The following is a 17970-nucleotide window of genomic DNA, read 5'->3' on the forward strand; positions in this document are numbered from 1 at the left end:
TGGAACAAGCTTTGTCCATTTGGCACTTCGCCTCGCTATATTTGCAATTTCTTCATGCTGTTCCCATGATTTTTGTGGCTTTCCTTTTGGATGAGTGCTACTTACAGCCTGGACGCCACCTTTTTAAAAATGTCCTGACCTCATCTGCTTTTTTTGGCTGGGAGCTAAATGCCCAGGAACATCCTGAACAGAGCAAATTGGAAGAAAATAAGAAAATGAAGGCGGAAGGTCTTTGCAGTTGAATACATGACCACACACCTCCACTGGGTCATAAGTGATGATTTAGAGGGATTACTTTTGTATGAATCTTTCAATGCAGTATACATTTTTACAGAAAATTCAGCATAGTATGGCTTTGAAGTTTTATTGTGCAAAATGAACACTAAATGTCTATGTTTTGATGCAGTAGCGTGCTACATCTTTGAATTAACAAGCCCAACATGAGTGTAAGTGTATCCATGATTGCACTGCCCTGTAAAAATCTTTGTTAGTGTGTACTGTATCCAGCATGCGTGTGTATTTGTGCAGGAAAATGGGCCAAAGAAAGTGGTACAGGCAGAGAATGTACTTGAAACAAATACTAAGTAGCTGAATTCAATTGAGCTGAAGTGAATTAAACGAAGCAGCTCTAATTTCTTCAAAAGCTTTTCATTGGAAACAGTAAGTATACGTGGTTGTGGGGAATAGAAGATGGATGTAGAGGATATGGGCAGGCAAACAAGAGGGACGAATAAAAGAGAGGAGGATAACAAAGCAAAACAATGGGGCCACCGGAGTTGGGAGATGGATGGTAGAAGAGAGAGGCAGAGACAGAAAATGGGAAGGGGGAGGTAGGGAGAAGAGGAAGAGGCATAGGGTTTTGAGAGAGGGGTAAAAGAAAGAGAGAATGGGGAAAAAAACGAAGATGGAAAGAGAAAGGCGGACAGAAAATGTGGGATTAAGAGCCTTAAAAAAGTGGGGGAAAACAGCGTGTGTCTGCCAAGGGAACAAAAGAAAGGAATTAAGAGATATACAGAGAGAGGGAAAGATTGAGTGCCTACCACCACTGTCCCTGACGCTGAAGTTGAGGGCAGCGCTGGACTCCGGGGGGATGCTGAAATACACAGTGCTGTCATTCCCTCCCTCATCTCTATCAATCGCCCGCAACACCTGCACCACCTGAAACCCAGAGATAGAGAGAGCAGAGGAAATTGGGTGAGGGGAGGGTGTGAATATGTGTGTGTGTATGTGTGTGTGTGTGTGTGTGTGTGTGTGTGTGTGTGGGAGGAGGAGCACAGGGAGAAGAGAAAGAGAAGGTAATGGCAGAAACACTTACACAGAGAGTGCTTTTAGCTACAAACCATTAGCCGACGTCAGCAGGAATCACAACAAGCCAAACAATTAGTATAGAGACACAAGCAAACTGTGTCTGATACTCGCACCCAATAAATAACTGTGTCTGACAGGAATCGCCTTTCACAAATACAGTGCAGTGTGACTTTCAATTTAGTAATAGCATCTACACAAGCGTACAGTGGCAATCGTAACAAAATTAATCTAAAAAAAAAAAAAAAAAAAAATCTCCCGCGGCCTAAGCTGATGGGTAATTTATTTTTAATGAAAAACCGGTCGTCATTATGCAAGACGTCCTTTCAGAAATGCTTTCTAGTGCTAGCTACAAGACTGAATGGGGGGATGAAGGGTGCTGCATGCTCTCTGAGTTAGTCAGAGTCTCTGGGCCTTGAGAGCATTTGTTATGTACAGTCGCATTATGTTATCAGTTGCCGGGTGTGAATATTCAAACACGTTTTTGGCTAATGACTTGTCATACAGAGACGTGCATGTACAACCCCAACACATTCGACACTATCATAATCTTTCTTTCTTGAACTGTCTCCCCACTCACTCACATAACAGCATACACAAACACAAACATGAACATCACAGGCGAAAACAAATCAACGTCGTTGCCATAGAATCACAGATTTAGTGGCGAAACAACAAAGACACAAGCAGTGCAACGAAAAAACACCAGCAAAAAACAACAGATGGGCCAAGACACCAAATTATCACGATGGAGCCAGCATGGAATACTGAAGAAGGAGGAGAGAAAAAAGATAGAGCAAAGGATGGCTTCCAGGGAGAGATTGAGGAGCACAGAGATGATTTCTATAATTGAGATAGGATCAAGCAAGAACACCATGATGCAGAAAAAATAGACAAGAACACAAATAAAGCAAGACGGATGGCAGGAAGGAGGGAGACAGTCTGAGAGGAGACTCGAGTTTAATTACAATGTGAATAGCTGCTGCGTTCCGATAACAGGCCATGGAGGATTCACCTGCCTCCATGGTAAATGGGCACGCTGTGGCTGTATGCTGTCATGTCTGAATAGATGGTACTACTGAACCTTATATGCTCCTATACTTGAACAGACAAGGCTTTGCATAATATGCTTCCTTATTTGAATGGAAACAGCTCTGAAGTACTGTGTTTCTTTATGAGAGACATCACTGTTTGTAATAAATATACATAATATCTTATCTAGTTCCTTGTCTCACAGAATAAGTTTGAGTTTATGTTTGGCCATGCTGTATTAAATGATTTGTTTATGAGCATAAAGCACAATGTTTGTGTTTTGTCTGACAATTATGGATACAAACACAATAATAATGCATACAAAACATACATACTATGTATAAAAATACAAGGATACTAATAAGCCATCAACAATAGAAGAGAGTACACTAAAGTATAAAGCCATGATCTGTATAAAGGTGGCAATACTTAACGTTTTACAAAATGTACAAAAACATTGTATGTCCACATTAAAAATACATACATTTTATGAGCATGTTAAAGCTACAGTTGGTAACTTTTATGAGGCTAATTTTGTATCATATTTACTAAAGCTGTCACCATATTCTGGTAGAAGTACATGGGATAGATGGTCATATTCCTCCTGTTCTTCCTAATGCTTGTAATGACATTCTACCATGGCACACCGAAAACAACCAATCACAGCCATAGAGTCTCTCAGGCAGCTGTCAATCACTGTTGGTAAACTGCGGTCAAACTGTCAAACTAGGCAGCACTGATTAAATATGAATCAAACTTTGATTACTGTAGGCCTATTGCTTATTTCTTGCCTCAAATGCTTTCAGAAAGATGAAATGTTGAGCTGTCAATGAGCAAGTTTGCAACCCAGCAGCTATGTTGGACATAGTCGAAGAAGGCACTGCCCACCAGCCGGACCAGCTTTCTCATTTTACAGCTAAATAGTACACTAAAATATGTTTCTGAAAACATCTGAGGCAAGAAATTGGCAATTCAGTACAGAGTCTTGATTTATATTTGATCAGCGCTGCCTAGTTTGACAGTGTGATCACTGATTGGTTGTTATTGTTCACATGTGGTAATGCTAAGCAATTACCACAAGAAGGAAGAAGCAATTTGAGGAGACAGAGGAATATATATTTTTTTTAGATCATCTGTCTTCTGTAGTGACAGTTTCAGCAAATATGACAAAAAGTTAGTTTTTTTTTTTTTACAAAAGTTACAAACTACAGCTTTAACATGCTCAATATGTCCATGCTAGCAAGTCGATGCTTAGCTGTTTAGCTGGTATAATGTTGACCATTTTCACCATCTTGGTCTGGTATGTCAGCATGCTAACATGCTGCTGATAGGCAGTAAACACAAAGTATATTTGAGGCAGAGGGGAATATTAGTTTTTTTGCGGGTACTTGGCCGTACTTCAGATTAAATACCCAATGATGGAGCTAATTAAAAAGTGAGATCACCACAGTTAATACAGTTCATCCTTGGGGGGACATGAATATCTGAACCAAATTTCATGGACATTCATTTAATAGTTGTTGAGACATTTCTCTGTCAACCACAAATGTTATACTCATGGTAGTGCTACAAAAAAAGTCCTGTGGGAAGCATGAATGCACAAAACTTCATGAGATCCCATCAAGTAGTTGTTGAGATATTTCAACCTGGATCAAATTTGGGAACTGACTGACACAGACATCAATATTCTAAAAGCTGTATGTACTGTCCAGACCTTTTCCAATGCAGGAACTTGATAACCCATAATCTAGGGCTTCCTATATCCTGAACTATACCCTTATAGGAACCTTGTGAGGCTTCAGTTCCAGGCTCTTTTGTGCCTTTTTGACAAATCACAATCATCAGCACTGCCAACAGTACCTCAAACTTTAATTTAGTATGGCCACATGAGCTGTGCCAAAATACAGTTCCAGGGACTTGTCCCCAAGGCAGATGGAGAAGTGTGGAACAAAAGCAGACCCTGTGACATTGGCTATACGTCAAACTATGTTTTGTTATGTTCCTGCAGTGAAAAGGACGAATAGACTGCACCAATTTTCACTGGGATTGTCCCATTTTCATACAAACAAAAGCTTGTTCCAGCAGAATAATTTGAAAATGCTATGAATTTATTTTTACATGTAGCGGCTTTAAATTGTAGTTTTGGAACAGAGCTCTTCATGTGGACAAATACATCGATGTCAGAGGTCATTTAAACACATACTGACCTGCCCGACGGAGGATGAGTCGCACATGGCCGTTGTGTACTGCCTGTCCAGCTCGGGTGCATTGTCATTCAGGTCTAATGTCTCTATTGCAACCAGAACTCTGGACACCTGGCTGGGGTTGTCTGAAAGAGCCAATCAGAAGGAGGCACCTTGAAATACATCACTCTTAGATGCCTGCAGACCGCTGTATTTAGAAAAAAATATGAATATAATACCCCAATGCAATAAACACCAGTGTGTGCACACACAAAAATGTACATTTGCACTCCATTAAATCCATTCACTTGTCCTCATAGGCGAGATCAAGCTTTTCAGTCTTTGTCAAGAAACTTCAACAGCACTCAGATCACATTAGCGAACACACAATTGGCTAAATATACAGTAGTGCATTTGGTTTCATTTGGCTTGTGTTACAGCTCACAGGCTCCCAGCTGGAGTACGACTGATGCTTCCATAGCAGTCGAATTTTTCCACATCAAACTGTTCCGTTCTTAGCCAAAGCATCTCCCAGCGTCAAGTGTGCGTGTATGTGTGAGTGTGTGTGTTTCTAAGAAAGAGAGAGAGAGGGAGCAGAGGAGGGATGTAGAAAGCAGTCAATCTGCATGCAGTTACACAAGGGCGCAGTTTAAATGGATTGGCAGAGGGTCTCCTACACCCAATTCACTTGGATATATACACACACTTGAACGTGAAGTTCTCAGAGCCACACTTGAAACGCAAGGAGTCATACTCTGAGCTGAACATCCACCATTACATTTCAGGCTGCTCTTGTGCAGGGCTCAGACACAATCCAGGCTCACCAGCACACATCTTTACTCATTTATCTAACCCCGCAACACAGTGGGCCGTCCTCTGTAAATTAAGACACACACATACACATACACTCCCACACCATGTTCTCAAACCTAAAGCAGTAACACTGTGTCATGGATGACAGCGACTGCTTCCCATCACTGAAAAGCTAAAAATGAGCTCTTGCTGTAATGCTACTGGGTGAGCTGGCCTGCCCGTGGCCATGGCAGAGCTCCTACTGTGCTTTATGTCAACACAGCCTCCAACAGTCTGTTTATTAGATAGAGCTCATTATTCAAGACAGGCACTCACTGTGCTGCCGCCACAGTCCTACCAACACTGCTGCCACAAGGAGCCCTGAGTAGATTTTAAGTAAAGATTAACTTTGTCCAGAGCAAGACTTGGCAGGAAAACAACTTCTTCTCCTTGGACACAGCAGCAACTGGACAGCACTGTCCAGCAATACTTTCACTTTTAGACCAACTAGTTTGATTGAGGTTTTTTTTTTAGGGCTGCGTAGGAGATCCAAATAATAGCTTGTTGCCTGCCAAGAATGACTATAAGAATTCAGCCAGGATTTAGCAGGAGGCTGGTGTTAAGTTTAAAAAAAATCCTAAAGACTGAACAAGAAAAGAAGTTGTTTGTCATTGCCTTCCAAAATGACCAATAAATGAATGAGCATTTGCTGATCTGGCACCCCTTTCAGCAGAAAGACATCATTTGTCAGTGCCTTCTAAAACGCATATGACAATTTTCTGATCTGCCAAAACTATGGCTAATGTTTGGTTTGGTTTAGGCACAAAAACTAATTAACTAGAGATCCTAGTTTGGATTAAAAGAAAATAACTTATTATTGGAAGAAATTGTGATGTATACAGCAGTCTTCTGTGTCTATGCATTATACTAAAATATCATCATACTTCCACCTTCAGAGAGACAGCCTTTAATGTCAGGTAAGTTCAAACAAAGGATGAGACTTGAATTTACAGCCAAGACCTTCCTCGTCAACAAATGATTAAGATAAACATTTGTTGACGAGGAAGGTCTTGGCTGAAGGACATTTTGAGGATAGGCGATCCGATGATATTATATATTTTTTTCTTGTTGTCAAAAAATCCCATTAAAGGACAAATTAAACAATGAATTGATCCTATTAACAAGAATTGTGTGTGTATCCAAAGTCTGATATATTTTTTCCTCTGTGCCATAGAGCTCCCTTGCTGTACAACACAAACATCAGGCCACACCTTGTTTTATTTTGATAATGATACCAGTATCAGAAATGCGTCTGATACCGCCTTAAACGCTGGATCGTGTATCAGCAAGTGCGCAAGTCTAAATTATTAATAAACTTCAAAGAAGTTTCACACCCAGATAAAACAGGTGTTTTCCTGGAAATGTGTTCTTCTTCACCGCTCTAAAACAGTAGCCTACATAGCAAGTAACACTATGCAGCCACTGGCAACTACTGTTTAAAAGTGGTGAAGAAGAACTGATTGCTGGAAAATAAAATAACATTAGCAACTGGCAAAATGTAACCAATTTGGCAATTTCTGTGGAATTCTCTGCATGTATTTGTTCATGTTTTACAAAGGGTTTAACTTCAGCCATGGCATGATAATAGCAATCATTTTACATCCATAGGGTTAGTAGTATACAGCTTTGAAACATTTCTTTTTAACGCAATGGTACTGGATCGGTATCGGCCATTATGCAAGTTCAGGTATACTGGGCGGGAAAAATGGTATCGGAACATCTCTACGTGTAGAGTAGTTTGAGTTAGTCCTAGATACACCTGCTAGTATGAATACTCACGAGAGTATGTGTGATATGTGATGTGTGTTAATCCACGGCTGAAAATAGTCCTCAACAAATGCACACAATTTTTTCTTCTTCATGCAATGTTTGCTAAAAAGTACATTGCCCAGCTGTTTCAGGAGATTATTCAGCCGTTAAAAAAAATTAAACTATATATTTATGACCCTTTTTTTTTTCAATAAGAAACAATGATTTGGGGAATGAGTGCCACAGACAGATTAGGGAAGTCAGAAAGTATTTAGAGATGCACCCGCACATTGTTAGTTTTGGTCTTTTCGTGCATTTGTAGACAATAACAAAAATATACAATATTGCCAGGCTTATCCTTGAGACCAAACTGCATTATGTGTCTTGTTTCTCATGCAGTCTATGCTCTCTACTATCCCCTCACTGTCAAGGCCACAACTATGGCTCTCGAGGGGACTCTCCAAATGGCTTATGGGGTTTTGCCACTATGAATTAATGTTCTTGACAGGGTCAACACCAGCACTTCTTGATTTATTAATAAAAAAGCATCTCAACTTTGTTTCAAAGTTTATCCCAGGCCCTGAAACAAGTAGTTGACAAAGCAACCTCACCTTGATTGTGAGTGAAAGCTCCAGAACAGTGACTGAATGGACCTTATGATTGTGCTTTTATCTTCATTTCTGGTCATTTGTGGTGTTTTCATGACTCAAAAACAACCTGTGGAGCGCCTCAGTGTTTGTAAAAATTTCGTTGCCTGGAAAGTGAAAGGTTATTTACTGTTCTCCCTCGCAGCTGTGGTGCGCCTGTAAAGCACTGGTTGTGTTCGATTTGTTGCTTTAATTCTTTGTTTTCAGTTGAATCCTTATGAGAACAGATCTATCACAGCATCAGATAACTCACACAGTATAGATCAATTGATCCTCAGGCAAGCTGTAACAAACTATTTGTGGCGCCAAACAGCATTCCCCTCATGGCTTGATGATTCGAGAGCTAAGCCGCTTAGTGAACTGCATCACACACTGGATACTGTGCTTTTCAGATACTGTGCAATTTACAGTTTACACTTCCTTAAACCTCTTACACCCACATGCTCATCAGTGGGTGCAGGTGTCAGTGGTGGTAAAATGTTGTTTCATTGAAGAGTTTTGGCTCTAAATAAAAGATCCAATGGACAATCTCCAGGGATGTGTCAGTGTTAAAGGTCCAGTGTGTAGGATGTAGAGGGATATATTGGCAGAAATGGAATATAATTTAATAAGTATGTTTTCTTTAGTGTTTAATCACCTGAGTATCAGAGGTTTTGTGTTTTTGTTACCTTAGACTGAACCGTTTATATTTACATAGAGAGCAAGTCCTTGTCCACAGAGTCTGCCATGTCGTTTTTAGAGTAGCCTAGAGTGGACAAACCAAACACTGGCTCTAGAAAGGGCCAATTACGTTTCGTGTTGGTAGTATTCTTAATGTAAAACTGCTTTATTCAGAGTTTTTACAGGTTTAATTCACCAGATCCATTTGTTTTGGAAAGGAAAAGATCTGTGAATACCTTGGCTCCTAGTAAAAACCTCCTGAACGTCTGAATTTTAAGTTATCAGGAAAAAAAAAGGTGAGCACACATCAGTGGGTGCTGGGCTGGTAGCGCATCTCAATGTGCTGAACAGCACCACAGAAACACTGATTTGTGACGTGAAACTGATTTAATCTGTGTTTTTACCAGTTTAAATGACTAGGTCCATTTGTTTTGGAGAGAAGGAGACCTTTGCGGACAATGTAGTGTAGATGACCTGACAGTGTAAATTGCCTGACATGACTTAAGCCAGATGACCTGACATGACTCTGACCAAATTTGGGTTGGTGTGGAGAAGCAATTGTTCCCAGAGCTGGTTATCTGAATATCAGGAAACAGTAGCTTGAGTGACAGGAAACACCTTTTAATGTGTATTGGAAAGCTTGTAGATGTATCAACTGATACTGCTTGTTTGTCAGACACTATAAATTGTCATGATGTACCAATTCATTGGCTTTCTCATGATTAAACCCTCAAATGTCCAATCCTATGTGTTTTGAGTCTCTTTATTCCACTACAATTATTCAGCTCCTGGTAAAAACCTCCCATAGGTCTGGATCAGAAAAAAAGTGAGCACACATCAGGCGGTGCTTGTCGCAGACAGGCTGAACAGCATTGGAAAACACTGATTTGCAACATGAGGCTGCTTTGTTCAGTGTTTTTACTGGTTGAAATCACTGGGTCTGCTTGTTTTGGAGAGGAGGAGACCTCTGTGGATAATTCAAGTCCCAGTAAAAACCTCCTGAACAGTAAACACTGAAGAAATCCTAAGCGACAGCTCATGCTTAGCACATGGTAGAAGTCTAACTGGCAGCAATCTGCAATCTTCTTTGCTAGATGCCACTAAATCCTATGAATCCAAAACAGTGCTCTTTCAAGTGGTGTACAAAGAGCAACCTCTGACCTCTCTGGGTGGCAATGACAGTAATGTTGTGCCAATGGTCGCGCTCCCGGTCCAGCTCCATGGCTGTGGTAATGAGGCCGGTGTCTGGGGTGATACGAAACAGAGCCTCCGGGTCTGACTGAGGATCAATGGAGAACCTGCAGAGGAGAAAGTGGGGTAGAAGGAGAAAGATAGTTGTGTTGAGAAAAGGTGAATGTAAGTGAAATGAGGAAGGGGCCGAGAGAAGTATAGAAAGAATAAGTGAAGGGAAGAAGCAAGCAGAGATGGCAGTGGGGTGCAGAGTGAAAGAAGCACACAGGGCAAGTGTGTGAGGAAGCGATAAGGAAGTCTGCATTCAAATGGCCAAAGAATTAATATAGGGAGATTATCACAGCTGATAGCAGCTCTTTTGAAGTGCCACTGATTATCTAAATATCTCTATGAATATACCAACTATCATTCCTTCCCACACAGTCACACTTAGCACTTTTGCCGGTGCTAATTGGGACACGGTTTTCTGTGGTTGTTACAGGCAAATAACTCGCCAGACAAAACCTACTGCAAACAGAAGTGAAAGGATTGGACCTCAAAAACTTATGTGGTTACTGTCGGCTCAAGAGAACACTAAGTTGGCATTTGGTTGGCTTATGTTTATTTGGTTTGCTCTTGCTGTTGTGTCTTATTTCTTTTTGTTGAAGAGCTGCATACAAATTTCAGTCCAAAAACTATATACCCTTCACTGAAAACATTCAATATTAGAAAAACAAACCCAAATCCTGGCCTCTAAAACATTAAATAAACTAAGACAACTCAGCACCAGCATGGGTTATTTTTCATTTAACACTGAAACTTATCTGTTGTGGATAAAATTATCTGAATACTTAAAGGTGCAATGTGTAATACCTGGCCACAGGGGCAGCGTTTCACCTCAAAGCCAACTACTGACTGGCAGCAGGGCAAGATTACACAAAATTCAACCACACCAATGAAAGCCCAATAATCTTCCCATGTGGTAGTTGTGGCAAGACTGTAAACACAAGAAACAGCCACATTAAAACCATATATTGATGCCATTTGGAATGTTAGATGCACTGTCTGTGCTTCATGTGTCTCAGCTTTTCAAAAGTCTTCGCTGAAAAACAATGGATTTTGGATTTTTTTGAGTTTCAGACCTCGGATTATGTGTCTCTGGACATATTTTAGCATTAACCAATGCCTGGATTGAAATTTCAGATCACAGACTTGAACAAGTGATGAATTCAGCAAGTCAGCGAGATAGCTTAGCCTAGGCCTGAAGTAGATGTCCTCCACACCAGTATCCTGGATTTCAGACCTCACAAAGTCTGATTGTTGATTGTCAGTTACGGACAAGAAAGTTGAGGACATGAAAAGATTAACCTAACAACAAAAACAAATACTGGACTTGTTGTATTTGTCCTCTCAAGTTGGACTAAGAGCAGACTGGATGCTGCAGTGACTCACTATCACCTCCCGAGATACAAGTGGCATTACAAGACAGGACCGGCCAGCTGGTTAGCATGCTCATTTCAGTAGATATCTCTGCAACACAATACATACAACGTCAAAACTGTTACTTCTTCACAGTCTGGTGATAATGCTAGTATATTTTTAAATGTTTCAAACTAAAATTCTGTCCATATCTTATATATTGCACTCTACAGGAACATTTTGGGAAATGCATTTATTTGCTTTCTCCCTGAGAGTTAGATGAGAAGATTAATACCACTTCTTTGTGCTCAATATAAAGCTACAGCCTGCAGCAAGTTAGCTTAGCTTAGCACAAAGACTGGAAAGAGGAGGACACAGCTAACTTGGCTCTATCAAAGGGCAACAAAACACCTACAAGCACCTCTAAACCTCACTATTTTCACATTATATCTTGTTGTTTAACACTTACAAAAACAGCCAGGTGAGCTGGTTCACTACCTCTCAGCAAGAAATCAAATTAGCATTTTTTCCTCCCAAAATTTGTTCAATACTAGGTTGTCCCCAAATCTTAATAAATAGTGTAATAAGGGACACAGTGAAAGGTAAATCAGCATTATCTGACTTCACTCACACAAATCTGTATTAGCTAAATTTATAGGAATATATGAAGTTCTATACGCTACATTAGGATAAAGCTGATTACTGTACCTGATATTATTGGTAAGACCAGTATCTGGGTCGACAGCGCTGACCCGGCCCACAGTGCAGGCAGGTGGGCAGTTTTCAGACACATCCATGTGGTATCGAGCTCGGGAGAACCTTGGAGGCTCATCTGCATCCAACACTGCTACTCTGATGGAGGCTCGATCCTTGAAGGGGCCTCGACGCAAGAAGCGAGGATCCACTATGGGGTTGAGGACCTCCACAGAGAAGGAGTAGGAGCTCCGGCTCTCATAGTCAACCGGCTGGGGGGAGAGAATGGAGAGGGGATAGTAAGTAGGGTTAAAAAATTGATTGTAGAAGTTTATAATCGTCTTAGGTTTAGATATGCACTTACTGTGAAATGAGTAATGGTGACACTTTTAAGTAGCAAGAAATTATGCAAATGTCACATCTGATCCAATGAACTGTCTTGTGCTTTCATTTGGTCCAATTCTCACACTAAATTTTCCACAGATGACTGCTAAATTACATATCAAAAGCAGAGAGATGGCAAATAATGAATTATTCCTACAGATAAGAGCTCGCTGAGGCTAGAGAGTGGTCACATCCAAACTCAGCTGAGGATGATTTAGAGTAAATAATACCATGGGTACCTTACATGGTGTGGCGTTTGGAGTTTTGAAGTGCTACTTTGAAGGTTGTTGTGGGTGGATGCTTAGATGGTGGGGTTTGTGTGAAGTAGGAAAAGACATTCATGAGGTGTTGATGTTACAGCATTGCCAATGAGATTCCTGATGCTCAAAGCGTTGACACTCTCATTGAAGTAACTACATGTTTGAATGTTGGTTTGATATGCTAGGAGTTGATGTTGAGATATTCTTGACATCATAAGACTAGAGGATACGTAGCTGTAGGGTTTACTGGCAGGAAGTTGAATGTTGTTGCCTGTGCTCGTAGGAGTTATGTAAGATTAGTGCCGCTATCTACATGCAGCACAGATGGATGTAAGCATGAGCTACTTGGGATATTTGCATTGAACGTTTTATCTAGCTCCAGCATTGTTTGGTGCTGCAGAGTTGGCAACACACTTGGAAATGTGTTGGTGGATACCTGGCAGGTAGTGTGTTTTGTTAGAATGTTACACACATGTTGGTAGGAGTAGCATCAGACCTTGTGAAACACTGTGGGAGTAAATCTTGGACAAACTTTTTTCCTTGTGAACATACAGAATGGATTTCACTTTCAGAGGTGGTACAGATTGGTGGAAACGAGAAATAGTTGCCATGAGCAATGAACAATTCCTACGTTGAAATTGAAAACAGAACCACACAGTTTTTCATAAAAGGGCCCTTGTTTGGAACATCATCTCCATCTCTATGGCGACTCCACTATCACCATGGAGACTCGTACCTGGCTATGAGAAGCGTTAAAAATTCCTTTGTATCCTTGAATCTACACAGGTAGAAGAGATTTCATTTGGGATAAGGCTCGGGCCCCAGTGATTGTTTGTTGCAGAGAAGTTATGAAGCCTATTTGTCTGAGGTGTCTGTGTGATTGCGTGCCGAAGTCCCACCAGCGGGGCCAGCTCTGAAGCCAAGAGATAGCCTCTGATCGGGTTTGCCGAGATGATTGCTAGTGAGGGCAGAGGTACATATACAGGTAATCACATACATCCACTCTCACACACACACACACACACACACACACACACACACACACACACACACACACACACACACACTAACATCCACCTGCTGTTGATTGCATTTCAGAAATGCAACATGTTTGGGTCTGGGTTCAAAATACCTGTTTGAAGTATTGGTGTGTGGGCTTGTTTGCAAGTACAAGTGGTTCTTTTGAGTCTTTGTCTGCTCAGATCCTCGGTTAGTATGTGTGTGTCCTTAAAGTAAGTGTGCATATGAATCCTCTCAGTGTGATTGGCACAGAGAACCATGTTGGACAGAGGATAAATAGGCTCCCTGGCTATGCGGAATATTTGCTGTCAGATTCAAACAGGAAAAAAAAAATCATTCTGAGGATCCCAGCGGCAGTGAGAATATTGATATCCTCTCGCTCGCACTCTCTCTTTCCTTTCTGATCTCTCTTTTTCTATTTCTCCATCTCTTTTCTTCCCTCTCTCTGAGCTGTAAACCAGAGTAAACTGCTCCACAGAAAATCAGCAGTTTTAGAAAGAGGTGAAGATTGATTAAAGATTATGCAGAGAAAAGGGCGAATTGAAAGACATCGAAATGTGGGCAATTTGGGCAATATCTCTGCAGAAAAGATAAATAAACAAGAAGGATTGTCTGGGGAGATGAGAGTCTGTGTGTGTGTAGACGGGGGTTGAGGTGGGTAGATGGAGGGAAAAAGGTTCTCTAACGGGGTCCCCATTACAGGGAGGGAGAGACAATCTGTCTGAGGAGGAGAGGTGTCACTTACACTGTGAGCACACACTCATCACCCCCCGCCCTCCCTCCATCCAGCACTCCATCACTCCGCTTCCCCTCCTTCGCCACCTCACACACTCCATCACCCACCCCCCCACGCATCCCCCACCCACCTTTTTCCCCCCTGTGTGTGTGCGACATCGGCCGGCTCTCACAGACCGCAACGCACACACTCATCCTTCTCTCTCATTCGCCTGTACAAGAGGCACTTATCACACAGTGTCTCAACTGTTTTTATGTGTTTTACTGTTTTTCTGTCTGGTGCACATGTGTGGATGTATGTGAAAATTCCTCACAAACATTTTAATACACACACACACACACACACACACACACACACACACACACACACACACATACACATACATACATGAGTGCTGTGGTGGCTCATGTGTAATCTCTATAAACAGATACACACATGTATGCAGAATCCACAGGCAACAGCACAAGATTTAGGTATTGGAAGTGTTCTGGTTTCTGTTTGTAGTGTGTTTGTTGTCCAAGTAGTACTGACCAATCACATTTGAGCGGCCAGTAAACAATCAGTGTGGAGAGCAAAAGAGGAGGAACAAACTGGCCAAAATGCAGCCTAGGAACTTCGAATTGTCTGATGATGATTTAGCTTTTTATTAGCCTTTCTTTTTTAAATCTGTATTTATATGCAGATATCTGTTTATAGAGCATAGCTGAAATGACCGGCGCTATGTCAGCTGGGATCCTATCCCATTGGGCGAGAGGCGGGGTACCCCCTGGACAGGTCTCCAGACTGTCGCAGGGCTGACACATAGAGACAGACAACCATTCACACTCACATCCACACCTAGGTCAATTTAGAGTCACCAATTAACCTATCCCCAACCTGCATGTCTTTGGACTGTGGGAGGAAGCTGGAGTACCCGGAGAAAACCCACGCTCGATCGAACCAGGAACCCTCTTGCTGTGAGGCGACAGTGCTATGCTACACCACCGTGCTGCCCCAAATGTAATATATGAAATACAATTAATTTTTTTTTTGCTTATTCTTATAAAAATGAGCAGCACATCTTCACAGGTAACGTGCCTGTATGTAGCCTTATACACCTAACTGAAGTGGCTCTCATGTTTCAGGTGGTGCAGAGGACAGAGGATGAAAATGTAACAAAATTAGTGAACCAGTGAACCCCCCCCTCCATTGAGTCACCTTTTTTGCAGGCCAAGCAAAGTCTCAGCCACTTTCATGCCTAGATATTACATAAGATGCTCAAGAATTTAGACAACAGTGGTTACATGTGTAACTTTCATGAAAACCTCTATACCATCCACTTACAAAGCATCTTCCTTATGGGCTGAAACTGAAAGCAGCGATATTGACCTTAGTCCCCCCCAAAGAAAAGCCAAGACTGTGGTTCAGAGCTGTTTGAACCGCTAGCTTAACATTAGCTTAGCGAGGCTTTAGCAGAGGTAGCAGAGGCAGCAGTGAGTGACAGAAAACGGAATGAGTGATAGGGAGGGTGTACAATTACCACGAACATGGAAACACTGGTCAAACTACGAGCTTACAAGAAGTAGAGGCAGTATTTCTACTGTATGGATGTGTTTGTGGGGGCTGGATGTGACATTCCCTTAAAATATGGGAGCATTGCGTCCCATGGTTTGTCATATATCACAAATTTTTTGGAGGGGTCTAGATGACAGATAACATTTTTTTTCTCTGTAAAAAGGAAAATAACTTGACTGTACGTGCTTACTGGTGTTAAATTACCCTTCAAACACACTCTGTTCTTGTGACTTCTTCCATTTCTCTTTCACACGATTTTAATCACACAAACAAATGCCGAAAAGATGTGTAAGTGCAAGTGCTTGAATGACAATTGATTAGTTGTCTGCTTGGTTAACTGAAAATTAATCAACAACCTTTATAGTTGATTAAACATTAAAATGATGAAATGCCAGAAATTAACTGGTTCAAGCTTCTCAAACATTTGTGACTTTCTGTGTTTTATATCACTGTATTTAATGTCTTTCTCCTTTTTAGTGTTGATTGGGCAAAGCGAGAAATATAAAGACTTAATTCTGGGCTCTGGAACATTGTGATTTTTTTTCAACCTATACCAGACATAAATCTTTCAAAGTGGAAAAACACAAATTATTGACACCGATGAAAAGTTAGTTTCAGCCCTTGAAATTATATTACATAGGCCAGTACATGCTTACACTCTGCCTTATCTGTAGTTAATAATACCCTCCTCCTACACACACACACACACACACACACACACACATGCGCGCACAGACACACACAGACAAACACACACACACACACACACACACACACACACACACACGTTTTACAAGTGTAACCTTCTCTTGTCCTGTGATGCTCCCAATGTCCTTTTTGAAATTCAAATTTCTCTATACAATTTCCCTTTTAAATTCGCTTCACAGTTAGCAGAAATTAATTAGCTAACCTGCATGCTAGACTGGCGATACATAATACATCTCCTCTCAGAGAGGCCGACCCATAGGCACGCATGCTCTATTGAGGAAATGTGTGTGTGAATGTGTGAATGTGTGTATGCGTTACAGTAAATGTACATTACTGGAGGGCGAGACTTCAAATCACAGAGGCGGTACCTCTCCCTGACTCTTCAATAAAAGATGTAAAATCAAAAGGTTACACACTTGTGCTCACCTACGAAAAAGTGTTTGTGCACCAGAGTGTGTGTAGTATTTGGTCTGTGGCGTGTGTGCTTGTGCGCGTTCAGCACCCTGCTGTCCTTGGCAGCTTGAGTTCTTTCTTGATTTTGTGCATTCTAAATCAAGATCATACATCACATTTGTCTGATGACAAACGCAGCTTTGGACATTTCTGCCAACAAGCACAACTGCAGAGTTGAGAGAACAAAGACTCTTCTAAATCTCCCTTTTGACTTTGTTCTTCCTCTGCCGCCTTTCCTTCCCTCTGTCACTTGTCTCTTGTCTTCTGTCTTATTTCACTCTCAGATGTCCCATGTCTTCCTTTTTTTAACTTACGAGCAAGACATTGGTCTCTCTTTTTCCTCTGTCTCTCCCTCTCTCCATCTTTCTCTCTCTCTCTCTTTTTTTCCCTCTGAGGAGATTAACACAATCTCTCCTCCGCGTGAGAAAACAAACACAGATAATCCTGGGCGCGCTGCTGGCGTGTGACCGAGGATTAGCCAGCCGTTTTAAGTGAGAGCATATGGAAATAATAACGGCAAACTGACACATGCGCGAGCTAGCTTGTCCCCCAGGTAAGAGGAATGAAAGGCGCACAAATAGCAGGCTTACACAGCTCACAGCACCCCGAAAACATACCTCAAAAGGGAACCTCCTGAATTGGGATACTGCTGGATTCGTATTAATGATGTTGTGACATGCCTTGCGCTGTATCTAGTGATCCGACTATGCTATTAAATTCAGTATACATGTGTAATGAGGTGTTGTGAAATCAGGGCATTATCCTAGTTTGTTTTGAAAGTTCCCTTGCTACATCAGTGGCTAGAAATGCACAATCAAAACACACACCGAGCCTTTATTAAATCACCACGTGTCTGATTTGCATGTTAAATATCTGCGTCCATCAGCTGATGACATGACTCTCTATGTCTACTCCTTTTCTTCTAATTGCCTCTCATTGTAGCGGTTGATTAGCTGTTGATTAGTTGATTGATTTCAAGGGAAACCTCAACCAACAGCCACAAGTTAGGGGCTGCCATGAATGTTAGCCTCTGGCCATTAGGGGGCACTGCTGCAGAGCAATGTCAAGGAGCTACTGTACTGGTGAGTGTTATGCTAATTCTTCAATTACCTGCTACTTACACTGCGGCCTTGTTCACATGCTGT

The 17970-nt window shown here is 41.4% G+C and overlaps 1 protein-coding gene across 1 annotated transcript in view; it reads right to left on the bottom strand.

Annotated features, from left to right (window-relative positions):
* LOC126382477 (uncharacterized) overlaps positions 1-17970 on the bottom strand; it is a 112202-nt gene that overhangs the window by 14851 nt on the left and 79381 nt on the right. Inside the window, exons 6-9 of the mRNA XM_050032362.1 lie at positions 11726-11982; positions 9590-9726; positions 4545-4666; positions 1041-1158 (exon numbers count right to left, since the gene is read on the bottom strand). Of these exons, the coding sequence (XP_049888319.1) occupies positions 1041-1158; positions 4545-4666; positions 9590-9726; positions 11726-11982 (634 nt within the window). The remainder of the gene's footprint in view (positions 1-1040; positions 1159-4544; positions 4667-9589; positions 9727-11725; positions 11983-17970) is intronic.

Source organism: Epinephelus moara, chromosome 21 (genome assembly GCF_006386435.1).
Source record: "Epinephelus moara isolate mb chromosome 21, YSFRI_EMoa_1.0, whole genome shotgun sequence".
NCBI lineage: Eukaryota > Metazoa > Chordata > Actinopteri > Perciformes > Serranidae > Epinephelus > Epinephelus moara.